A 26581-nucleotide genomic window follows, 5' to 3' on the forward strand; every position below is an offset into this window, starting at 1 on the left:
GCATTCTAAATCCTACCAAATCCTACCCAAACGTGTCCTGCTTGATAAACCACAAGGAAATTATAAATAATGGCGAGACGTGCCATTATATTTACTGCACCTCTCTTAGTTTGCATCCAAATATCAAATATAAATGTAACATTTCACTTTTACATGACTTTGTTGCAAGTTGACCCCAAAATATGTCATATCTTTAAAAAACAGTACTGTCAAGAGAACACGAATGTATCCATATACACTCAAAATTAAGTTAAAAAGCCTGCTTTTTGTACTTTTTACTCCACTACAAACTCCTTAAAGTATTTTCTTAAAAAGAACAAAGAAAATAAAATGAAACTATACAAAATACAACACTATTCCTTTAAAGTCACTACTGCCCAGAGAGTGAGTTGCCTTGCGGAGGGTTGCGCTCTCTGAGTGCTTCTTGTTAACTTCAGAATTTGGGAAAGTCAAACATGTTTATGGTTGTTCTGAACAGCCTAATGCAGAGTCGAAAACCTGCTTTTGAGGGGACACATTACTGTTTAATTTTGGGGTTAAAGGCGCACATTTTCAGGAAGACTGAATGACTTTTGGATTGTCTAGTGCGGTATAGGTGTCCCGTATTTGTGAAAAAGTCACTCTAGATCCAACCTTGAGCTATTGCAGTGCACTTTCAATTCAATTCAATTCAATTTTATTTATATAGCGCCAAATCACAACAAAAGTTGCCTTAAGGCGCTTCATAGATACAGAGAAAAACCCAACAATCATATGACCCCCTATGAGCAAGCACTTTGGCGACAGTGGGAAGGAAAAACTCCCTTTTAACAGGAAGAAACCTCCGGCAGAACCAGGCTCAGGGAGGGGCGGGGCCATCTGCTGCGACCGGTTGGGGTGAGAGAAGAAAGACAGGATAAAAGACATGCATTCAAATTTTGAATGTAACTCCTTTACATTAAAAACATTAAATATTATACATTAAAGTAATAGAATCAGTGCATTCAAGTAAAATATAAAAAAATGCTTATTAATTAGTTCTTTTATGGTTTAATGGTTTACAGCAGTTTCTCTTTTTAAAGTTGTTGCTTCTTTTCCTTTTCATTTCTCCTCTGATTCAAGTGTGCTTGTTTCATGTCTATTTATTATTACTGTCTCCTAAAGCAGACAATGACATAACTTTATCCCTAGGCACGCAGAATATATTGAACATTTTGATTTTAGTCTAGTGTTTTCTGATGCCGAACAGGGAGATTGGTGGATTGTAAACGTTATTGTCTTAATAAAAATACCTTTTGGTTCTGCTGGATCTTGGTGCTTTTTATATTCCAGGAGAATTCTTTGACCCCCACACTGTATGTAATACAGCATCCATCTCTATTATCTGTACCTGTTCCATTCGGTTTAGAAAGTGGCTTATGTGGGCTTGCAGATGTCAGAGTGTACAATTAAATCTATAGTATCACATGCTCCCACCTGGCTGCGCTGTCACGAGCTCTGGGCAGCCAGCTCCTGTTCCAGTTTAGTACCACACATGCAAGTGTAATGCTGTACTCGTTAGTTTTTTCATTATTCATTGGCTTTAACCACCTAACACACACTGGCTCAAACACTCCTGAGCACGACTGCATATAATGCAGACCTCAGATGTTTGCGTGCAAGCATGAGTGTGTGTTTTTTCGGATGACAGGTTACACAAGCAGGTTTTTACGAGGGGCATTAATGCCTTGCCTCAGCAGAAACATTTTCCACTTCCATTACAGAAACCTTTTTGTTTTGGCTTATCTGTTGTACCAGGATAACCATTTGCTTCACTACGTACTCCAATTAATTCACTCCCTGTAGTAAACAGAGATGGGAACACTCAACCCCTTTGTCCCCAGAGCTTTGCTGAGGTTGTGCAGCATTGAGATCTGTCCTAATTATATTATAAGAGCCTCTTGTTTTCTCTGTAGTTGGCTGCTGTTACTAGTCATCATCAGTCAATGGCACTGTGTGGGAGGCCTGCACACACTAGTACGCTGGGGACAAGATGGTACACTCTTATCTTTTAATGTAGAGGAGAAAACATTACTAAAATATCGAGCAGTGGAGCCACGTGTCTGTTGAAGCTCCCAAATCTAAGCAAAGTATATTTCATCTTTGCAAAAAGAGTACAGAAAATCATCCTGCTCTTTTTCTACACATGTTAGCCCTTTTTTGACACATTTTTTTCCCACTTTTCTTTCTGCCCTCAGCTCCGGTGTTTGACTATGAAGACATCCCTTCTCCACTGAGTGAGTCGGAGAGCACCATCACCGTGCTGCTGCGCCCAGCCCTGGGGAGAGGGGCTCCTGTCAGGTACAATGCATGCTTCACTCCTACACCGACATTCATTTGGTGCTCTTCCAGGCTCTGATATTTATAGCTGCAGTAAAAGCGAGCTCTGTGAAGCACTAGAAATTTGTTCTTTAGTCTTGAAGCATAGTAGACACCATTTCAAGTAAAATGCATGAAGTCCCAGAAAGTGGGTCTTCACAGAAACATGATGATTTTGCAAAGTTCACAAAGCGTTCAAAATTAAATGCAAGCCATTAATATTAGGTTTCCTCATTAATGTTTGCCCAGTGGTCAAGGACATCGGAACGTTATGATGTGTTGGCAGTAGCAACAGGAAAAAGGGAATAAAAAATGGGCCGTTATTCCGTCCTGAAGCCTAATTCACCATTTCACACAGCTTTAGAATGACGCACCATGTCAACCTATCGTATGCTGACTGTTAGACATTGTGTCACCATAATAGGCCCTTGTCCAATTTCAATTTTTTCTCAAAACCTGAGGTTTTCTCAGGTTTTGAGAAAAAATTGAAGCACCAGGCTTTCAACTAGAAAAGCGCATCCAATCCTTCATGGAGTGCATGTCTCTGGGAGAGATATAACAGTGCAATAGAAAAATATTCATCACATGGTGAGGTTCTGTTAAAGCCAAGCAAGAGAATGTCGTGACAATATTGCTTCTTCATTGTGGCCATGAGTAGTAAAAACATTTTTTCATAACTGAAATTAATAATCAAACAAACACAGTTTGGTAAATGGTGACTGCTGATATACAATTTGGGACATATCTTTCAATTCAATTGTATTTATATAGCGCCAAATCACAACAACAGTCACCTCAATGTGCTTTATATTGTAAGGTAGACCCTACAATAATACATACAGAGAAAACCCCAACAATCATATGAGCCCCTATGAGTAAGCACCTTGGTGACAGTGGGAAGGAAAAACTCCCTTTTAACAGGAAGAACCTCTGGCAGAAACAGGCTCAGGGAGGGGCGGCTATCAGCCAAAATTCATTCATTTTCCTGTCTGGAGTAAATGGACTTGTTCTTATATAGCGCTTTTCTACTCTTCTGATCACTGAAAGCACTTTACACAACTTGTGCATTCACCCATTCGCACATTGTTCTAAGTGCTTTTTAAGTAGCATTCACACCCCGATGGATGCATCGGAGAGCAATTTGGGGTTAATATCTTGCCCAAGAATATTTGGCATTGAGGGAAACCAAGAATCGAACCACCAACCTTCCAATCAGTAGATGACCTGCTCTACCGCCTGAGCTACAGCCATACTTTACACAGTAGTCAGACTTTTTTGGAACCAGGGTTGGGGAGTCACATGCTCATGCGCTTTCACTAGCTTATGAGCTACTCAAAGGATCTAGTTAGCACCTGTTAGCTAAAGCAACAGCAACTAAAGTAATCCTTTTACTCTAAATAAACACTTGCGTTTGGAGCAGCCTTACAGACCTGCATATGATACCTACTTACCATGCAGTCTTTTTAAAGTTTAGCATGAGTTCTCTGGATGACTAATCATGCTACTTTTGCATATAATTACTGCTTGTACTTTCTTTACTTTCACCTGGTAGGCTGATTTGGAAAGAGTTAACTGGCAGAGCGCGGATGAAAAACATAAAAAAACATTGATGAAAATTGTTAAAACAAAACATCACATAATTAGAAGTGGTGTTATTCAATAAATATACATATCCAATAAAGATCAATTATAATAAAAAATAGCTGAAATTCAATAATAGCGAGTTTTTCTTGTATTTTGATATAATTTATGAATTTGGGTTTCAGTTGGGTGAAATCTTCAAATGAACACTGTAGTCCAAACTGTTTAATTTAAAAAAATAAATAATGAACACTGTAGATGGCATAGTCAAATCTGTGTGTATATGAAGTTCAACATTAATGAGTTAAAAGCAACAATTTATTGGAGGTAAATTACAAAAAGTAAACAATGCCAATGAAATAATTAACAAAGAAACCAGAAATATTAAACAAGACAACTGAAAACAATGGCCACACATTACAGGATTTCAAAAGGAAACATAACATGAAGTAATATCAGGTAAAAGTCAATTTATAAAAACTTGTTTTAAGAAGGAATTTAAAGGTCACTGGCTCTGTGGGCCTGAATCTCCTCAGCCAGATCATTCCAAAGTTAATCCATTTTATGTATCGAAAACTCTGGAGTAATATTACTTTTCCGACTGGATATATGATGATGATGCTACAATTTAAGGACAAGGGCAACAAACACAGTGTGATCTGAATGGTATGTTCCTGGCATTATGACTATTGACAGCGATATTATATACTATTAGAATGATATTTAAATGATAGGTTTTTGGGGCACTAAGGTCCACATTGTCCTGTCCCAGTGCCTACCAGGTAGTGGTGGTGGAAGAGGATGGGTCCCGTCATGTGAAGAGGAGGGAGCTGGGTACCGTGGACTGTTTCCCTACTCCAAATTCCCACAACGAGGCTCAGGCCAAAGGGGCTCCACATTACTACACAGCTGAGCTGGCTCCCAGCAGTCTGCCGGAGGCCACGCCTTTCACAGTGGGTGATAATCACACCTACAATGGCTACTGGAACAGTCCTTTGGACCCAACCAAGAACTACCTCATCTACTTCCAGGCCACCAGCAACTTCAGAGGGGTAAGAACCATTACAATGTCTTTTTTTCCTCTGCTACTCGGACACTATTTTGCAAAAAATATTCACTCACCTATCCAAATCATTGAATTCAGGTGTTTTAATCCCTTCCATGGCTACATGTAGACTCCATCTACAAATATTTGTGAAAGAATTTGTTGCTTTCAGGAGCTCTGTCAATTCCAGCATGGTACAGTGATAGCCACCTGCGCAATAAGCCATGAAATTTCCTCGCTACCAAAGATTCCAGCCTGTTCTCACTCCCAATGCGTAACATCCCAACGATTTGTCATGTCCCACGGCATTCCTGAGAAACGCGAAAGGTGACCTTTCGCGTTTTTATGCTGCGTGCCGGGTTATGGGTGAAATCTAGTAGAATGACGGTCCCGCGGTAATACATGTTCCAGCTAGAGCAGGGCGATATGACCAAAAATATTTATCACGATATGCATTTGAAAATTTGCGATAACGATATAACTGACGATATAATTCCAACAAACACGGTAATAATGACGGCCCGCTAGCATGCTGTACCAAAAATAGTGCTTTGTTGTGTATCTGACGGACGAAAGCTAAACCAGTGCCACACCACTGAAGTTGCAGCATTTTTACAAACCAATTCTGGTTCATCTGTTTCCTTCAACGATCCGCTCTCGCCCTTCTCATTCTCCGTCGCTGCCGTGGTTTTTCCGCCATGTGCGTATGAAAACAAAAGCACTGCGCATGCGCGTTTTACCCATATTCTATCGCGATATTTCATTTTCTTATCGTTGCCCAACATTATACCGGTATTACCGTGAACGGTATAATGTGGCCCAGCCATAGTTCCAGCCATGTATTCCAGCCCGAACCCTAACCATGTCCCTATCCCTAACCGTAACCAGCTCTTTAACAACGTAAAATAGTGTTTTCCAAAGCAATTAAAGTAAAATGAATGAACATGTGTAGATTAATTCCAAACGGTTCTCACGTTTCCTCGTTTTTCCAATCTCGTCATTTAGGGACGTGTTGGGTGCCTGGAAGCGTAATATGTTGACGATTTATCACCTACCGTAAAATATTATGCTTTGGGAGCAAGAACGTGTGGCAGCCCATTGAATATTCCGCCGTCAACTGTTATTGGTATTGTAACAAAGAGCAAGTGATTAAGAACAACATCAACTCACAGCAGGGTCAGAGGATGCTGAGGAACATAGTGAGTAGTTGCCAACCTTCTGCAGAGGTCAGTCGCTATAGACTTCCAAACCTCACGTGGCCTTCAGATTAGCATAAGAACAGTGAGAGCAACGTAGAGAGCTGCATCCAAGCCTTACATCACCAAGTGCAATGTAAAGCACTAGTGTAAAGCACACCGAAACTGGACTCTAGAGAAGTGGAGATGTTCTTGTCTATGCATCTCTATCTGGCAATCTGATGGATGAGTCTGGGTTTGGCTGTTGTCAGGCAAACAGTACTTGTCTCACAGCATTGTGCCAAGTCTGAAGTTTTCTGGAGGAGGGGGCTTATGGTGTGCAGTTGCTTTTTGAGAAGTTGGCCTCTGCCTTAAAAGAACTCTTGATAATTCTAGATAAGAAGATATTTAGACAATTTTAAGCTCCTGGCTTAGTGGGAGAAGTTTGGGAATGGCCGCTTCCTCGTGCAATGACCAGTCCACAAAGCAAGGTCCATAAAGACATGGATGAGCGACTCCAGTGTGGAAGAACTTGACTGGCCTTGAGTCCTGACCTCAACCTAAAAGAACACTTTTGGGACAAATTAGAGCGGAGACTGCAAGACAGGCCTTCTTGTCCAATATCACAAATATTTCTCCGAAAGAGAGGTCAAAAAATTCCCATAATCATGCTCTTAAACCTTGTGGAAAGCCTTTCCAGAAGAGTTGAAGCTGATATAGCTGCAAAAGGTGGGCCATGATCACATTAAACCCAATGGATTAAGAATTGAATGCACTCAAGTTTATATGTGTGTGCAGGCAGATGAACAAATACTTTTGGAAATATAGTGCATAAAGCAAGGATTGGACTAAAACTGAATGAAAAGCAGACAGTGTTGAAAGGAAAAATTTGAAAGATATTCAGAAAGACTAGAAAACTATTGCTCAAAAGTACTTTAAAAATGTAAATAAAGTTTGGAAGCAGAATATAAAGAGGGGTGACTCAAGAATTTGGCACATTACTGTATGATCTGCTTTTTAGAAAGCCTAAATTAGCCCCTATTTTTAGACTTGTTAATCTTACATTATTTCTCATTGAAAATGGAAAGGCAAACCTTTTTCTACCTAAAACACTTAAAGACATTACATGAGCAAAGTGGCTGAATTTTTTTACAAGATAATTACTTGTGGAATAGAGTTTGCACCTTTTCTTGTCATTAGTAATCTTTCAGTTGCCAGATTGCCTCATATTTAAGCTCTTTAAAAGTCAATTTTCTGTGGGGAAAAAAAGTCAAACACTCTCCCCCAGACTTAAAGTGATCGGAAAAGAAATTCCTCAAGCTATTGAAAAAATTACTGAAGCATTAACAAGGAAAGTGCTGGACAGCAGCCACAGAAACACTGAAAGCAAATGCTCTTTAAATCATTAGGCACATATGGCTGTTATGCATGCCCACCTGTCTCCACCATCTCAGCTATACGCTTGTCCAGCTATCTCAGTCCTCACAGGAGTGTCTGGTCCTGGTGAAAAACAAGATGTTGCCTGTCCAAGTGAAATCACTGATGTCAACAGTTAGCTTCTCTCATTGTGACCTGGCATTTGAGATGATTCTGTCTCTAAAATCAATCGAAAGCGTCTTTTGGCACAGCAGCTTTTAGAAATCCGAATATTATAATTCATCTTTGCACTTTTCTTTTTTGTCCTGCAAAATAAATATATATCTCAAGTCTGTTTTCTAAATTGTAGCTGTGTTTGGGCAGCTCTGAGAGAAAGAGGGAAAAAACCTAATTATTTTGACAATTACTCTGGATAAATTAGATGTACGGGGCATACTGTGGACCATGAGCTGCCATTGAATTGAAACTGTAATTGCTTTGGCAGATATGCTGTCAGTGGGGCTTGAAAGATGCATGACTGGTGTTGCCAGTTTATTGCGAAACACATAACCAGGAAACAAACACACTTTTCCAAGTGTTTTTTCCCCGTCTGTTATTTTTGTAGGAGCCACTTTAGAAAAATCTTGATTACTGCCAAAATATCTGTGACTTGAAACATGAAAACATCAGCATGCTGAGATCTCAGAATAGAATAGAATGGAGTGGAATAGAATAGCCGTTTATGGTCATGTACAACGAAATCTCCCCCTGTTAAATGTGTTTATGTGGGGTTACGTTTCACTTATACTGATATTTATATGGACAGATGTAGCCTTCTGGCTTAATCTGGCATATTTACATGGATATATGTTAACTAATATGTCCCTTTTAAATAAATACATTCAAAAAATTAAAAAAAAATAGCTAGCATTGCTAAGCTAAAGGATGTATTTCTTTTTACATTTTTATTATCACTTTTGATCACTTCAGCAAATATTATTGCGCAAAAGAAAGGTTGGGAGCCTTTCTTTTCTAGACGGTGCTGACTTCAGTTTCTTGGTTAAATGTCAACTATACGTGTCTCCAGTTTATGCAAGCTATTACTCATTAGCTCTATATGTAACTTGCCTGCTAACCAGTCTGTTCCAAAAGTCATGCACTGTCAAGGAACCTCTGTGACGCCACTCTTTGACTGCCATCATTTTGTTATTGCAGTTTTAGTACTATTAATTATGCTGTTAAAACTGAAATAATCCTCTATTTCATTCTTGATTTTAACACATTATTAAGTACTACTAATAAGTCATATGAGAGTTATTATCCACAGTAAACAACCCGTGGGAGCTTGTAACTAATATAATTTTCTTTCAACCGTTAAAGCCTTTAGCACCTTTATGCTTATTTTTTGGGTTTTAGGATCAACATTCAGCACCATGTGTTTAGCATCAGGCATCTGTTTTCAGTTAAGAGATTTAATAAATTAATAAAGAGATTATAAAAATTAATGCATTAATAAATAAATAAATCAGTGTGCAAAGTTCAAATGTTATAGAAAACAAAAGTAACAACTATCCTATGAACACAGGGAAGCATATAATGGCTAAAGAAACAAATCGAGAACTAAATGGAGAGTAGATATTGAGATATATCAGGCTAAAACTGGATGGATTTATTTGCTTTTAATCTCAGAGTAGGTTAAGATTGGACTTAACCTATGCAGATTAAGATATGCAGGAGGCCAACGCCAGCATCAGTGTATAAATGCATATACAGAGTCTGCATTGCTCTCCCATTACACCACAAGACCACCAGCTGACACTGAGTTTAGTATGCTCCAGAGTTTTCTTTATGTTAATGATATGTTATTAATAACATGGCTAACTTGGCAGAATACTTGTATCTTGCAAGCCAAATACATGTTTTTTGTCCACTAAGTATGAAGAAAAAGTGTTAGGGTCAGGGTCATCGCACATGATGACTTAGAGCTCATATCAATCAATTACTTTGCTTGCATGTTGTTTGCATTTTTGTTTCAGAAGACCTACATCCCATCTTGACAGAGGATAGGCTAACTCATGACATACTACCTTTCGCTGCTTTAATAACCCCTGGGAGGAAGTAAATATAACTTATCTGTCACTATAAAAGATGGAAGAAGATGAGAATCCACTTGAAACAAATTTCCAATTATAAAAGGCAATTTGGCAAACGTTTTAGGTGAAAGGGTCAGAATCCAATCTTAGAGCACAGATTAGCATAATTGCCCATAAAGGCTAATTTAGCTTCCTTAAATCTTAATTTGGAAACTTGCGCCTCTGTCTCTGGGACAGAGATGGCTGTTTTGGGAAGGAGTGGCTTCACATTGTGAAGGGGAGCAGAGGTTGCTCACATCACAGGGAGCTGTCATGCACTTGGAAATTTCAGTTATTTTCTCCACACAGCAGTGGTTTGGGCTGCATGTGTTTTACATTTTACACAAGGTGGTTGTTTTTAACAGAATGACTCATAATTAAGAAGCAATGTGATGTGTGTGAGTGTGTGTCTTTATGATTTACTCAGCTTTTTCTTTATCCACAGGAGACCAGAATAAACTGCATTCGGATTGCTCGCAAAGGTAAAACTTACATTTTCACATCAAATAAGCTATAATATCACACATTAGTTATCACTTCAGAATTACTTAAATAAAGAAATAATTATTTACAGCCATAAATGCTGTTTGATGTACTCCATGACATACATGGTCCCAGTGGTTGACCTCTAAAGACTTTGGTGAGCCTCTGGCTCTTTCTATGACGACATCCGTGGTTCCTAGAGATCGATAATAAGTGCATGTAGCCACTTTAAGGCCATCCATATGTTACGCAGCAGTGCTAATATACTCACTTCCCATTTCACCAGCACATCATATTCATCAGCTGCACATCAATAACTTTAATCTTCTGTTCTGCCACATCCCAAAGATGCTCTATTCAATTGAGATCTGGTGTTTGTGGAGGCCACTAGAGTACAGATAAGCGCAACTAATTGTCATGTCAATCCCAACCGGTCGCGGCAGATGGCCCCGCCCCTCCCTGAGCCTGGTTCTGCCAGAGGTTTCTTCCTTTTAAAAGGGAGTTTCTCCTTCCCACTGTCACCAAAGCGCTTGCTCATAGGGGGTCATATGATTGTTGGGGTTTTCTATGTATGTATTGTTGTAGGGTCTACCTTACAATATAAAGCACCTTGAGTGACTGTTGTTGTGCTTTGGCGCTGTATAAATATAATTGAGCTGAATGTTCAAGAAACCAGTATGAGATGATTAAAGCTTTGTGACATACCATGTCATGCTGTTGGAAGCAGCCATTAGAAGATGGGTGATGTGGTGATGAAGAGATGGACATCACTTGCAGTTCAGTTTAAGGTTATTTACAAATCAATTAAAATGTAATTTCAAGCTGTCCAATAATTACAAATATCAGATAAAACACTTAAAAATACAAATGTATCATTTCAAACATCATTATAATACTGTACGTTCTCAAAAATGTCCTAAAATTAGTTTAAAGATCTTACAGTACAATAATACTAATCAAGACACTGACACATGGAAATCGTATTGTGAATAAATTAGAAAGTATACTTTACATGTGACACTATAGTAGATTTTGAAAATGCCAGCCATGTAGAGTTCCTGTTCAGCTGTTCCTGAAGACAGAGAAAGATTTTTTTAATGAGCTCATTCTAGACGTGGACCTCTACAGGTCACAATAAAACTTGTACATATGAGTTTGTTTCTTTCCTTCAAGAAATGTTTTCCCTCTTTATTTATGTGTGAAACGAATTGACAAATACTTTAGGACAAGATCTCAAAGTTTGTCTTGGGTACTACATTATATATTACATAGGAATTGTTGCTGACCACCCCCTAAAGTTGCCGGCCCCTCCATTGAATCAATCAGTCACTTTTGTATCTGTTTTCAGTGATATCAATTTTAATATCAGGAAATTAACTAGTCATATTCTTTCTCTCTTTTTTGTCATATTTTTCAAGTAATCTATATTTGACAGCAAAATAGCAAAATTGTAAAATAAAATGGGAAATTCTGTTTTTGGTGTGCCACCATTATTAGTGGCCTCCATATGAAAACATTTCTGCACCCGTGCAGACACCAAGAGTCATCAGATTAGGCAACGTTTTTGCAATCTTCTCTTGCCCAAATTTCGTGAGCCACACCCCGTACAGTCTGCTGCTGTACTGATCAGCTTCAGGGTTTGGCTTGCTATGCACTCAGGTGTTTTTTTTTTATTTTTTAACCTTGGTTATAATAATATATTTGAGTTACTGTTGCTTTCCTATCTGCTCAAAGCGGTATGGCCATTGTCCTTGTCTCCTCCTAGAGAATTGCTGCTCACTGGATACGTTCTCTTTCATGGACCTTTCTCTATAAATCTATAAAAATGTGTGGCAAAAAATTCCAGTAGATCAGTAATATCTAGTGTGATTGCTGATCTAGTGGTCTAATAGACAGACTGGTCCACAACATTCAAGCCACTGTGTCTGGTGTCAGGCTGCATACATTCAGATTCACTTAAATCGCTTTTCTTCCCCACCATGATCGTGATCATGTATACATGCCTGAACATGTTGATTTGCTGTCTTATAATTGGCTGATATTTGTGTCAACGAGCAGTTGTACCTATTTGTATTGAAGAATTCAGCAAATCATCTGAAAACCTTGTTTTTCTACTTCAGTGTGTCAGCTTTTGTACAAATTTATATCAAGTTGAAGCCAAACCATGTAAAGGAAATTCTAAATTTACAGTTGTCAGCATATTAATATTTGCAGATACACAATTTATGTATTTATGTTGCTCTTTATTTGCTCACACATGCACAGTTATTTGTGGAATTCATCATTATGACTATAAGCAGTAAAAGTTAAAGCGGAAAATTATATCAGAAGCAGAGGGTGCCAGTCATCTTTTTCTTGTCACCATAATGTTGAATAAGTCCAAGTAAATCTCTAGGTAAACGTAACCACTACTACCACTACATCCTTTGTGCTTCATTGGTGCAGGGTGCATGTCAGGGAGTTTGTCAGTTGTTCTGGATCAGGCTTAGGATATTTGACACGGCCTTAGTGTTGCTTTGGGTGTTGCAGGGAGGAAGCTCTCTTGCCAATCTGCCCGCAGCCCCGAGACAGTGGAGAAAAGGTGAAAGCAAACATGCATCATTGTTCTCACTCAGTACCTCTTGAATCACTGACACTGACATTTTGGCTACCCCCCCTCTCCTTGGGCTTTGACGGCTTTGAAATCCACAGTGCAACAAGGTTCCCTCCCCCCACCCGCCCCTTGTGCCTGAGAGAGGAAGCGACCAGGAGTGTTTGCTTGACAGGCAGACACTGATAGAAGCCTTTCAGTTCAAACAATCAGGGGATGGGAGAGATACAGCAGGTGAAATTAACTTTTTCCAGCCTTCTTCCCTGCTGAATTATGCTTCAAGTTAGTAATGCTCTAGAGAACGGTGGCAGTTAAATTGCATTATCTTCCCTGTGAACTCTTTCATATGAGAAGTGACATTAAGACATCAAAGAATTCTGCCATACTATTGTCTGCCAGCTTGCCACTTAAGCAGAAGAGGTGGGTTGGAGGCATATTTTGTACTGTATTTGTGCATATATGACTGTGGTAGAGAACCTGTTGATATTACTAAACCTCTCTTGGAGGTCCCTGTAAGACCATTTCTGCAGGTTCTTATGTCACCAAGACACCAATTATAGGGTGTGTGTGTGTTTTTTTTACCTCCTGGTGTTTTGGTGCTTTTCTCTTCTTTTTTTGTCCCCAGAAATATGCCATTGGCCAACTGTACAGAACAATAACATTTTCATTAAACATCAAGTTGTCTCAAGAAGACACCTTATTCTGTGACAAGAGGAGGTGTTTATTCACCTCAGCTCAGCCACAAGAAAGGCATGAATCTTACATTTAGAATGGAATCACATCACACCATAAATTCTTAAATAACTTTTTTTCTTATTTACCGCAGGTATCGAGAGACGCAGATCTTTTTTTAAAAACAACTTCTTCTTTCTTTCTTTTTTATCTGGCAGCTTCAAGTAATATGTGACCAGGAAAGTGTGTATTTTGTCACATGAGGGTCTCTGATTTTCTCCCTTTTTAAGCTGCTGCTGATGTTGTTTTGCTGTTAATGCAGAGTCGACACTTCCTACATCTCCTGATGATCTGCTTCAGCATTCAGCATTCAGTCTAATAACATTTGTCATTCTTCTGCTCTGGCTTCTTATTGGCTAACTTATTCCAATTTGTTCTATGCTGAATTTTCTTCCAGTCTGTATTAAGGCAATGCAGTGTGTTGACACTATGCATAAGTGCTTTTCGTTCCCTCTCTGAGTTTATCTCCTGGAGATAAAAGTTCCTACTAACTGGTTGCGGTTCATTTTGCAATTATGTTTTTTTCCACTAATCGGAAGGTTGGTACTGTTGTACTGTTGTGATGTTTTCTAGTCACCGCCTCCAAGGGTTATGTTTTAGGTAGTGTCAGACAGTGTCATTCTGTCTGTCTTCAGAAAGTTTTAGTTGAATTCTGATAAAAAATTGTAGTGGCTGTAGAGTGGAGTCATGGTAACAATCCATTTAAACTTGACTTATATTCTTACAAGTGTGGTGGTTATTGTCAACATATAGAAAGTGCAGTACAAAGATTTTAAACATCATGTCACATCTGACCTTTGACCTCTCCTTTAAGGTCAACAGATTGATCTTAAGATATGCTATATAAAGATATTTTTCCTTAATGCCATTGTTTTTATTGGCAACATATGGAGAATGGTATATGGAGAGCTTAAATATCAAGTTACTTTGGGCCTCTGACATCCTCTTTAGGGTCAAATGAGGAAACAAATTTGATAAACTGTCTCTTATCTTTAACACAACGCTTAAAGTTCTGCTGCCTGTCTTTGTATTGGCAGCATTTAGGAAATGATAATGGTATATGAGGATTCTAAATATCACGTTATAGATTGTCACATTTGACCGCTGATGTGCAGAATGATGAATGATGTGCCTCGTTAGCTGCCCAGTATGTTAACGGAAGTGAGCTGCCTTGGCACAGGTTTGCACCCTGAGTGCTTCTTCTTAAATTTGTTTCTGCACTTTTTGTTACATTTTTGTTTCATAACTTATTTCAGACAAATAATGTAAGTTACAAAAGAAGAATTTCCTTGACTGTGTCTTAACATTGACTGAAAACAGAGCAAAGCACAAGAGTTTGGATAGTTCAGCGAAGGAGAATAGCAACGAATTTTATGAAAGCGTCTTTGCAAAAAGTGGAGACTGTGACATTTGCTGTTGTACTGAATTTACCTGCACGCTATAGTCCATTGCAGTCTTTTTCCAGTTTGTTGGATTTACATTATGTGCATACTAAATCCTAGCCAAATGCGTCCTTCCTGATAAACAGTAAACCGACACAAGGAAATTAGAAATGATGGCGAGACGTGCCATTTACTGCACCCATGGTTTTCTGTTGATGACCACTGCCATGAATTCAACCATGCTAGCCATTTTCTAAATATGCCTCTAAAGACAGAATGACTCACCCAGTGTGATTTGCATGATTATGGCAAGTTTGTCAGGCTGCTGTATTCTCTGCCAGGAGCTATAGTCACCACCAATCCACAGCTTATCAAGCCAAACTCAGCATCCTGCCTCGCTGCAAACACCCCCACCGCACTCCACACACGCATACACACAAGTCTTTTCGGTAGAAGGCACTAACTTCAATTTGAAACATCTTTGCTTTGTTGAGCCTTTATCCTGCTCTGCCAAGCACGCTGAGACAGGCCCAGGACCCCGTGATGATTACATTTCTCTGTATTTTCTCTCATTCCCAACTCTATTTGTTTTCTCATCAGCAAGAGGTGGCTTGTTAATAATGAGCTTGCTGTCACGAGTGCAATAATACTTCTTTAATTCATTGATAGTTAATGACAATATTTCACCTTTTGATAAAACACCATAGGGAGCTCTGCTGATTCACGGAGAGAGAAGAATCCCGCTCTGTTGTCTAGCTCAGATGGCAGCACAGACAGACATGTGAATGTGACATATGGCTTGGAAGGAAATAGCAGCCTGATTGAGAGCTTGCATCAGCTCAGTGAGATAACCGACCCCGCATCCTTTCTCCCAAGCCAAGTATGTTTAGCTTCTCTTTGTAGAGAAGCTGAGTATTCACGACACTGATGTCAGCGCATGAGAACGCTGTTCAAGCCTTTCCAAATATCTTCTAGTAAGGGCTTTATTTTTGGGCAGCCTCTAGCGATTAAGTACAACAAGTCATTTGAATGGTGAGACACTGGCTTGCTTGTTTACGACCGTGCATGTTAGCCCGAGACAGTCTTGCATAACTTTGAACTTCCCTCAATACTCAGCTTTGCTTATATCAGCCTTTCGAATAGTTTCTTTAATCTTTCTAGCATGGCCATAATGTTTGAATACATAACTGAACATATTATATGAATTAGTTTATATTGGGCCATCTTTGAAGCATTTAATGCAGATTCTTTGAAGCTGTTCTCAGCAGGCTGCTCAACCAAAATTAATCTGAAATACATACAATTAGGATAGGATGCCATATCAGGTAAATCTTGCTTTGCATTTCCCTCTAGCAACCCTCCATAATTAGCTGATTTTTTTTTATGTGAAACACTACCCCAGTCATTAATCTAGATTCAATAAAGAGTGACGACTTTGTTTACTCAGATGTACTCTTTCACCTATAGAAGACGTACTGTTGAATTTTAAATCAAACAATGGCACAAAAAATGTGTCAACTCAAGTTAATTGCAGGGGCGGGAATATTATCCGTATGTGATGTTTTTCAGAAGCTGTCGAGTGAGAAAGACCCTAAGGAATCCATCTCTCTGTTATTTGAATCTTCTGAGCGTCATATTTGATAGCATGACATTTTCAAGAACAACTCCATCACCCTAACTAATACACAGAAAAGAGAAAGCTTTTATAAAGATATGGAGCAAAAAGATCAACAGCAACATTAAGTGCACGATCGCTTCTTATGTCAGCATACCGCAGCGCATGCACTCAAAAATTATTACCTGTTTTGTCACAACGTCAAAACAGGGAAATACAAATAAATGGACCTCCGCAGTATGTGCTCCTTTTCCACCTCTGAAGCATTAATGTTATCCTGTAAAATGTTATCTTTTCAAAATCCAAGAAAAAAATTAAAAAGTTAAAAATCTAATATTTCCATCTCATGAACAGAAATCTGCTACTCCGCGACTTTAGCTATACAACGTCATGTACCGCACACCTTCATTTCCCATCCCTCCCTCACTCTGTGTTGTCATAACCCCTCCACCACCCCAACATCTCCCTGTAGGCTCTGCGAGATACTTTACTTATCACTTCCAGATTTGTAGCAAATTTGAGCTCAGAGCCAGAACAGTCCACTCCATCCTTCTGCTGTTATAAATCAGTCATTTCAAGCTTGAGTTGTATGAGTAAATTATGTTTTCTTGGTCATTGCGGTGAGTCAACATTTACGTTCTGTTTGTGATAATAATCCTGTGGTGTGCCAAAAATCAATACAAGATTCCAGCAGATTGAGAAAGCCAATTGTGTTTACAGTTTTGTTTGTTTATGGTAATGATCCAAAATCGATCCTTTATTGACACTGAATTACTAACTGTTGCGCGTAGAGTTTGCATTTAGAAATGAATAATCATTGATAGTGGAGGCTGTCTTTGTAACTTTCTCGCTTCCTCACCTGTCCATCACGACTAATTTGCAGCTGCTTGTAAGGATTCGAAGAGGGCTCTGGAGGTATCCCAGCATGCTGAGGACATGGGTCTGATCCTGGGAGCCTGCGCCGGCGGCCTCGTGGTCCTCATTCTACTGCTGGGGGCCATCGTCATTATCGTCAAGAAGGGGTGAGTGGCTGCGAAAATGTTTGTCTGCTGGCCAGTCGACATGAGATGGGTTAGAGCTTTTCACGGTTAAACATTTATGGTTTGAAGTCTTATTGTTCCTGCATAGGCCATCCAGAGGAGTAAATTTATCTCTATCCCACTTGGCAGCTAGGGTCTATTGAGGAAAGCATTTGGCAGTGAGAGTGAATTACAACCAGAGTTAGTGGAATGGTAGAGCATTAATCCTAAACTCTCCCACTGCTGCCTCAGCCGAGCTTTTGTGTTTCTCATCTCATCTTTTAATTTCAAGGTCTGCGTGTTGGCTGAACACATTCAAATGCAGCCTGTTCGCACTGGAATCGCTGGCTGCTTTCCACCTGCAAATTACCTCTGTCGTCGATCGCACCTGCAGTGTATTCTTCCTTTGCTCGCTGGGCAATAGTGGAACACTCATCTGAGTGTGAAATATTTCATCAAGGGGCATGTTATTCCATTGCCCACTCAATTACATGAGGCAAGCAGCTGTGAGGTGCCAGTGGATGGGCTAGTAATTGGTTAGGAAGGTTGTTTTTTTGCTTTTTTTTGTTGAGGCAGTGGGTAGGGGTGGGCTCCTCAGCCCTGAGGAATTTTCTTTGCTGTGAATAGAGGGAGAATGAATGGGGATGTCTGGAGGAAGGCGGTGACTGATAAGATTCACTGGGCCAATCTAGCCACCACAATAGAAACTAGACAGCCGCACGGGTGCAATGGGAGCAGACCTGTTTATATTTAGGCACACGATATTATCTCTCTGCATGTACAAAGAGAGACTGTATACATTAATGTTTTCAGTTATCATTCGGAATATCAGAGATCCCTGCATAGTGGAATATTCAGGAGGGTGCTAGTTAAATGCAGACAGGAGTGAAAAACAAAGGATGTGCTTGCTGCATGCCAAATTTCAGCTTTAAACCAACTTTAAACTTTGTGATATTAATGGTAGGGGTGCAACGATACACAAAATTCACGGTTCGGTTCGGTTCGATACTTTGGTGTCACGGTTCGATATTTTTTCGATACAAAAAAAATGTTCATGCCTTTTTAATTTTTCATTTATTAAAATTATAAATATATATTTTAACTCAAAAGTACAGTTTTTAAATTTAACCCTAACCCTTGTGCGTGTTTTTTATTTTGACAGCGAATGCGCACCTGCGGACCACTTATGTGCAGCCCTGGTTATATAGTTCGTCATATTGCAGCCACAGAAATTATTTTGTCCATGAAACCATAAAGCTGCACTTTCTTTTTGCCTTATAGTCTGATTTGTCATAACTTCTCCGTTTTGTGGTAAGCTTTTCTTTGGCTGTCACTTCTTCACCCTGACCTGTCTTATTTGGCTCAGCAGAACTAAAATATATATACTGCTACTTTTACACACGCACTCACATAAGCTCAGCGATTCTCTGCGCAATCAACCTCTCACATGTTTAAGCTGCGGGAGATTTCACTTGTCATGTTTGCATAGTAAGCTAAAGATTAATAAGACGATGTCAGAGGAATTGGTGCGCAAATTATCATCACTCACAGATCAGTGCTGTCGCTCTCTATACACAGTTCGCACGATTGCAAAGTGAAAGCAAAAAAACAAGCGCAAATTCAAACGCGATTTCAATATGTCACATATTGACAGTGGCTCACAGATGCCAATGACATAATTACCCAGCTACATTTCTGAAAGAATGCAAAAGCATTGACATATATTTTTCCTTCCTACAATAGCCCGACGGGCAGGGAAGAGATAGATTTTGGTAGCCCGACTGAAAAAATCGCTAGCTCCAGGACGTCGGGCTAGCGATATTGCAAGCCCTGTATCTGATTGAGGAATCACTCATCTTTGGAAAAGAGAGTTTATTACAGAGAAATGTCTCTTTCCAAAATAAAAGCTATACTATCCGCTTCTTCTGGGCTATATTCTCAGCAGCATAAGGAGAATCATGTGCTAACAGCTGTCTAAATGACTCGGCTAAAGTTAGTAGCATGCTTGTTGTTTTGGTCTTTGCACTAGGATGATGTCGGTGTAAATGTGCAGTCATATTCGTTGTGTTCCCACTAGTGCTTTCAGGTTAATCTCGTTGAAATGACCTTAACGCCACAACACGGCAAATCTCCGTTAACGAGCTACCGCCGATGGCCCCGTGTGTGGGGCTAGACAGCCAACACGTTAACGAGCTAACTGCGCTAACACACTAGCTCCCACCCATGTAATTGAGCATTGCATGGCACATCCAACATACTGTTTTACTTTAGTCCATGACTCGCTTACCTTCAGGGTCATACGTCACATGAAAACCAAAATAATTCCAAACGCCAGATCTGAATGAGGGTGGGGGAGGTCCATGTGTCTTGCTAGCTTGCCCTGCGCTCTTCCTCCTGACTATGCTGTCTGTGTTGAGCGCTCAGTGGATCTGCGCTCGACAGTGCAGCCTAGGCGGAGTAGTCGAACGCAGATTCACTGAGCGCTCAACACAGACAGCATCGTCAGAAGGAAAATTGATAAAATAAATTACAAATGTTGTATTGTTCGATACATATGCGTACCGAACCGAAAGCACTGTATCGAACGGTTCAATATCGATACGAATATCGTTGCACCCCTAATTAATGGGAACACTTGCGACGTGAAGGTGGAGGAGTCAACAGCTTATTATGTTTCATCAGGCTCACTCAAAGCTAATGAACCTAAGAGCAAAATAAACAAGTGTTAAAAAAATGAATCCATCATTTAAGGATGAAATCAACTTAAATATTAAGCTAAAATATATGAAAAATGTTAAAGTCTTGATAGATTTAGATGCCACAGTCAGGTAGATTAGATTAGATTACATGTTTTTTGAGCATACAATTTAAAATACACACTACTTGCTTTTTATATCTCATAGATTAAGTCAGTTGTTTTTGGATAGTTGTGATTCTTCTTATTGTAACTTCATGGAAAATGAGTCATTCGGTTCTTGGGGTTCAAATTTTATATTTTGTTTTTTGCAACACTACTTAACTGTTAGATCAGTTTCACACGAACTAAAACAAATCAATCAAATCAACAATCTAACACACGAAGCGAAACTGAACATGATGGCCACCAGACAGGAGACTATCAAAGTAAAACAGGAAGTACAGGGAGCACACACACTGAGACGCAGACTGACGGAACCCAGAGAACAGAGGGAGGAAAGAGAGAGTGAGGGACAAAAGGGACAAATGACGAGAAAGGGTGAGAAAAACCAGACACACCCACACAGACATGATTGGACGATCATGAAGACCTAACTGGGGGAATGCTGAGGGAAGGACACGGAGACATGAATGGAACCAAATAACAACCAAGACATCCTGAACTAGAAACACTGAATAAAGTCAAGGGTGTAAGCAAACTAAACTAGGAAATATAAAATACACAGAGAACATAACAAATAAATAAGACTCCGAAAACACAAAGTAAACCCAAAGCACTGGGTCTGCTTATAAACACAACACAGACCCGCAAAGGAAATCCTGTGATTAACAAAGCAGTGATGGAATACAGATTTTTTTTAAAGCTAGCTTTGTTGATTTTTAAAATGTGATATGATTAATCTTTCCTTTAGAAAAAAAACCCTCTTAGTTCCCTAAAATGTTCCCAAACGGCAAACATAAGGCACCTTCAATGTATTTAATAAGATTAATCCAAATGAAAGATGCACACACACCTCTATACTATCAGTTTTATTTATGATGATTTTGTTCTTAGACCTCCCTTAGTTGAAATTTTTAAAAATCTTTTGTTGGTCCCAATGTGAGTTTTGTTATGAGGTGAGCCTGTCTTCTGCCTCACGATGGCCAGCCAGGAACATTCCAACACACTGAGCATCTTCATTTATCTTTCTGATGTCCATCTTGATAAACCATAGTCACCTCTCTTTTTTTTCTCCTCACTCTCTGTCTCTCTCCTTTCCTCCTCCTTCATGCTAATCAGAAGGGACTTCTATTCTTACCCTTACTACCCGTAAGTTACTCCTTTCTCCATCTTCCACCCTGATGCCATTTTCCCCTTGCTTTGTAGACCCAGGATTACTAGAGTGGAAATAAGCATTGCTATCTCCACCACATTCTCAAATCAACCCCTCACCCCACCACCAAACACACACACACATACACAAACAAGCACATATACACACACACCACTTCAGCAGAACCTTACTGCAACCCATGACACACTCTTGCTATCACCAGATCTCACTTTTCCCCTCGTCCAGTTTCAATCTTGTGGCCCTTATATTTCCCTTTCACTCCAATTTCTCATCTCCTCACCCACCCTCCTTTCCTTTATTCCTTATCTCTTTGCCTGTCTTTCTCTCACTTCTCACCTTCTCTGCCATCCTCTGTCTGTATTTGCTCCCTGCCTTTCTCTATCCTCCCACCTCTCTTCCTGCCTCTCTACAGTAGGAAGAAGGTGGCCATAAACAAGGCAGCCATGTCCTACAGGCAGGAGAAGAGTCGGAAGCTGAGCTCTCTGGATTGCAGCATGACAGAGCAGAGCACTCTCCAGCAAGATGAGAGGATGGCCCACTCCTTCATGGATGCCCACGGCTGCAATGCTCGAAGTAAGGCAGCAAGGACCACATGAGTACTTTTGAGAAAGTGTCTAGAGAGAATGCAGCTTCCTGCTTTCTGACCTTCAGCCATGTTTGCAAACATATATCCAATCTGTCCTGTCAAAACGTAAGATGCTTTGGACAGAGAAATCTCCTGAAAGGCTCTTGTCTGTTTGAATATTCTGCAGCACCAGTCAGCACTCATATCTCTGCAGAAATGCTGACTTTTTCCTTTAAGCTACCCCCTAGACTTTTTTACATTAATAAAAAAGAACAGAGCATGTGCCGCAGAATCCTCAGTGTCAGCTGGATGCCTTGAACTGTATCTGTTTGTGTTCCCAGATGAGCAGCGTAGCTCTGTCAATGAGTCTAGCAGTTTACTGGGAGGCTCACCCCAACGTCACTGTCGGAGGAAAAGCTCGCCATATCACACGGGTCAGCTCCATCCTGCTGTAAGGGTGGCTGACCTCCTCCAGCACATCAACCAGATGAAGACAGCTGAGGGATATGGTTTCAAACAGGAGTATGAGGTAAGGCATGTATGAAAAACACACAATTTCATTTGTGCTTTTTTTTCCATTAGGTTTAGCTAAAAATTTAGTTTTTTGTTATGTTGCAATTTTAATTGTCTATCTGTAAATGTATGTAGTTATTTAAATTGTTAATCCACTTTGTTAGCTTAATGGTATCCACATAGTCCAATGTGTCTCAATCCCTGTTTTGAGTATGTACACCCACACTAACAAATATGACTACACAATATAAGCCACGAGTATGTCAGTTTTCCAGTATTTAACAGTCAAAGGTATATAGTGTGCAACTCTGTATACTTCTCTCTCTAAGCATACAGTGTTATGCAAAGGTTTGAAACTACCCCTCATTTATTCATATTTTCCTTCCAAAAAGCCAGACCTTCTTATAAAATTTTAAAGTGATCTTGTGGTTCTTCCGGGTTTCTCAAGGTCTTTCAAAGTTTTTCTTTGGACTTTGGCTTTTTTATATTCAGTCCTGTTAGATTGGCACATTACACAAGAACTTGACTGAAAATCAGTGGCAACAATTCGATGATGAATCCAAAAGTGACATTTTGAGATAAAATTGTTGTCAGTATATATGGAAATGTCAGGAATAAGGTGCAACAGTGAGTGTCAACAACCGTCTGTAAAACATGGTGGCGACGCAGTCATGTTTTTTGGCTGCATTTGAGCCGAGGTGTTGGGGACCTTGTCAAAATTAATGGAATTAAAATTGCCAAAAAATACTGTCAGATTTTGATCTACCATGGTAATACCATCTGGAAAGCATTTGATTGGCTTCATCTTTCAGTATGATATTCATCCCAATGGAGTAAAAGTCACTGGATAAAAAAACAAAGATTGGAACTCTATCAGTTATGGATCGGCCTTATAGACACAAAAGATCAAAGAAGAGGGTTGTCCCTCAAAAAGCAATGTAAGAATGAGGGGTAGCACAAGACTTTTTTATGTAACTAGAGGGGAAGTCCTACCACGAAATTTGTAAATGAAATGTTAATGCAAAATTCTGTGACTATTAGCCAACTAGCCTAAAGTTAGGGGTTTTTCTTGGGGGGGGCAATGACATTGCCTGTGTTTGTCGTAGTCTGATATTCATGTCTGGTTTGCTGTCATCTTTACCTATAAGACTTTAGTATTATGTTTGGTCAAGGACTTGACAAGTTCACAAAATGGGCCTACTAGCAAGACATGGAAAATGTTGTAGTTCACTTTTGAAGTAAGTAAAATGTTGATCATTTTTGACAGGTATTTTAAGAGTTTATCTTATATTCTAGAAAATTAGCTATCAAATTCAATGGTTTATTCAGACGTTAGAAATTACTTATGTAGTTTTGATTATTTATTCTACTAGCTAGAAAATTTCTACTGCTAGCTAGCCCAATCATTAGTTTGCTCTCATGCATCTAATTATTACTTTACATCTAATTATTACTCAATTTATCTATTAAATTAGTTCCAAACTACTCAGTTCTGTATTCAAGTTTGTGTTTTTTTTTTTGTTTGTTTTAATTAGTTGAGCTATTTTTGCCAGATGCTCTCTAGCTACCGTTTGCTGTAACCTGTCGCTAGTCCTGGTGCTAGCTGCCAAGCCATATGTACCTTTGGTCTTGGCTGTTTTTGTTTGGTTTTTTCTTTTTTGATTTGACAAAGTTACAGTCTTTCAAAGTGTTGAATCATATTATGCTTCCGTATTTGTTTTATTGGTTTGCTGTCAACTTCTAGTATACAAAGCCAGTTCCATGACAAATTGATTTTGTTAGCTTGAAGTTGAAGAACCTGCACAGAGCAAAAGTCACTGGTCAACACACCTCTTTAAAGAACATTACACCTAAGGGCCTCATACCCGTGAAATTTCATTTATTTCTTTGTAGCTGAAAAAATAGGTGAATCATTTGTCAGATAGCATCAAGTCAAAATTCCCAATATGTTACAGTGTACAGACCCATCTGTATAATATTCCAGACCAGTGCTGTCTGTTTTGAAGCATTTTAAAAGGGGTCTTGAATATTCATGAGCATGAGCAGTAAAATATGTTTTTGACTTCATTTGCATTACAGAGTTAATGCATATATACTGAACATTCTTCTTATAAGAGCACTAATTACTATTTCCAAAGTTACGCCACTCAGACTTCTGGTTAATATAATATAAAATTCTCAACATCATCCAGTTGTGATAGGAATTTTTTTTATCTGCACCTACAGCTGCAGGAAGCCAGATGCACTTTTTCAATTCATTAAGCTATCACCTGAGGGGCCAACAAATCCCCCCCCCCTCCTCCAAAATCAATATATGGGTTGCTTTTTCACTCCTCAGTCTGGCTCCTCATCGCCTGGAGAAATAAACAAGATGAAGGGGATCAGCCTGCACTCTGCTGTCAGACTTCATAACCCTTATTTCCCACAGGGTCACACTGCTGCTGCCATTGATCAGACATGTTGCAAGGCATTGTGGGGGGGTTATGAATGAGTCAGGCCCTGGGGTAGGTGGGGTACAGTATGTGTTGTGAAAGTCAACATCTGGAGCAAGAGTCAGTGAATACACTAGAGGATAGAACCTCTGCCCCTTCACCAGGATGTGGCTACTTAAAAGTGATGTTGTGTCATTTTGTTATCTCTTGGAAGACTAGTGAACCTGAGAGAGCTGTATATATTAAATGAAGGCCCGCAAACCTCAGCGACCTCTGCTCACAATGTGAGAGACTGATAAAGTCATACAAAAACAGTTACTTCAAGTTCTGCTGCTAAAGGTGGCACTACAAGCTATTGCATCTTTGGGTGAACTTAGTTGTTTAGACTGCAGAAAGTCCTGTGAAAACTTTCACGGCTGTAGTTCCATTTCAAGGAAATTCAAAGTGTCAGGATTACAGGTAAATAAATAAATAGAATAACTCCATAGGTGGAACAAAGAGTGTGTGTCCTACGTACAGATAAGTAAAAAAAAGAAAAAAACTAAAGATACAGTGAGAATAATTCTGTTTGACAGGTCATTGTTTTATCCCCCATCTAATATTTAAAAACTATTCATGATTAATCTAAAATGACACAATCATACTTAGTTGTTCAATCTTAAACAACAAGTATGGATTAATCTTGTGTACTTGTGTGTCATATGGTACGCTCGGTGCTAAAGGCTGTTTGCAGAGGCCTGGGTTTGAGTTCATCATTTACATCAAGTCATCCACCCACTCTCACCCTTCACTTTCCTGTCATCATATATACCCAAATAAATGTACATTAAATATTGCCAAAAGTTTTGACAGGAACTTCTAACTACTGGAGATAAAGTAAACTCATATGAGAATCAGAAGATGAAAGAAATACTGCAGCAGGATGTCTCACTTGTCTTTCACTGTTGGAGGTTTATTGGTTTTTAACGTGGAAACCCAAAATGTTTCCATTTTGAAGGAACTTTTCAGTTTATTTCCAGAACTCATATAGTCAGGGGAAACTACTTTCAAGGAAGAAAGGCTCCCATTTCCCACGTAGTTGCCATACAGTGCCATGAGATTATGGGTTAGTAACAGGAGGTTTAATCCCAAGTCTGTCCTTTAATGTCTTTTTGCAGTTTTTCAAAATATATATTTTATTGAAAATTACATGGAAGATTAGAGTCATTTGCGCTTGTTGCGCTGGCAGAGTCAGTGAAAACTGATATAATGGCATTTCCGAGCATTATCTTTTTTTTTCTTTAGTCCAGAATCCTTAATGTCCCAAACGAATACTTTCAGAAATGAATAAATCTCCACGAAGGTCAACAGAATGTTGTTTCCAAAATCGACAAGGAGTTTTGGACAAATACAGGTTTGTTAAGCAGGATTAAATCAGGCATTACCAGCGCTGATGTCAGTGACTGATATAATCCTCCGATTATCTTTCCTTCTCCTGCTCGCCTCGGATGTCAGGTGGTACCAATTCAACACCCGTTGCCCGGGAGAGATTGGTCTGCTGTAGACGAGCGACAGCGTGCCTCAGTATGAGAGCCTGGATGTGCCCACCGATAC

The 26581-nt window shown here is 39.4% G+C and overlaps 1 protein-coding gene across 3 annotated transcripts in view; it reads left to right on the forward strand.

Moving 5' to 3' along the window:
* Positions 1–26581, forward strand: part of LOC146644220 (receptor-type tyrosine-protein phosphatase U-like) — a 258409-nt gene that overhangs the window by 192077 nt on the left and 39751 nt on the right. Inside the window, exons 11-17 of one of the 3 annotated variants that reach the window (XM_085397138.1) lie at positions 2217–2319; positions 4691–4970; positions 10072–10108; positions 17312–17450; positions 21424–21453; positions 21891–22051; positions 22385–22572. In XM_085397138.1, the coding sequence (XP_085253264.1) occupies positions 2217–2319; positions 4691–4970; positions 10072–10108; positions 17312–17450; positions 21424–21453; positions 21891–22051; positions 22385–22572 (938 nt within the window). The remainder of the gene's footprint in view (positions 1–2216; positions 2320–4690; positions 4971–10071; positions 10109–17311; positions 17451–21423; positions 21454–21890; positions 22052–22384; positions 22573–26581) is intronic. The other 2 variants (XM_085397139.1, XM_085397140.1) reach the window with 2 other exon arrangements.

Source organism: Rhamphochromis longiceps, linkage group LG22 (genome assembly GCF_057381845.1).
Source record: "Rhamphochromis longiceps isolate RC_006_pf linkage group LG22, R_longiceps_female_GT1.1, whole genome shotgun sequence".
Lineage (NCBI taxonomy): Eukaryota > Metazoa > Chordata > Actinopteri > Cichliformes > Cichlidae > Rhamphochromis > Rhamphochromis longiceps.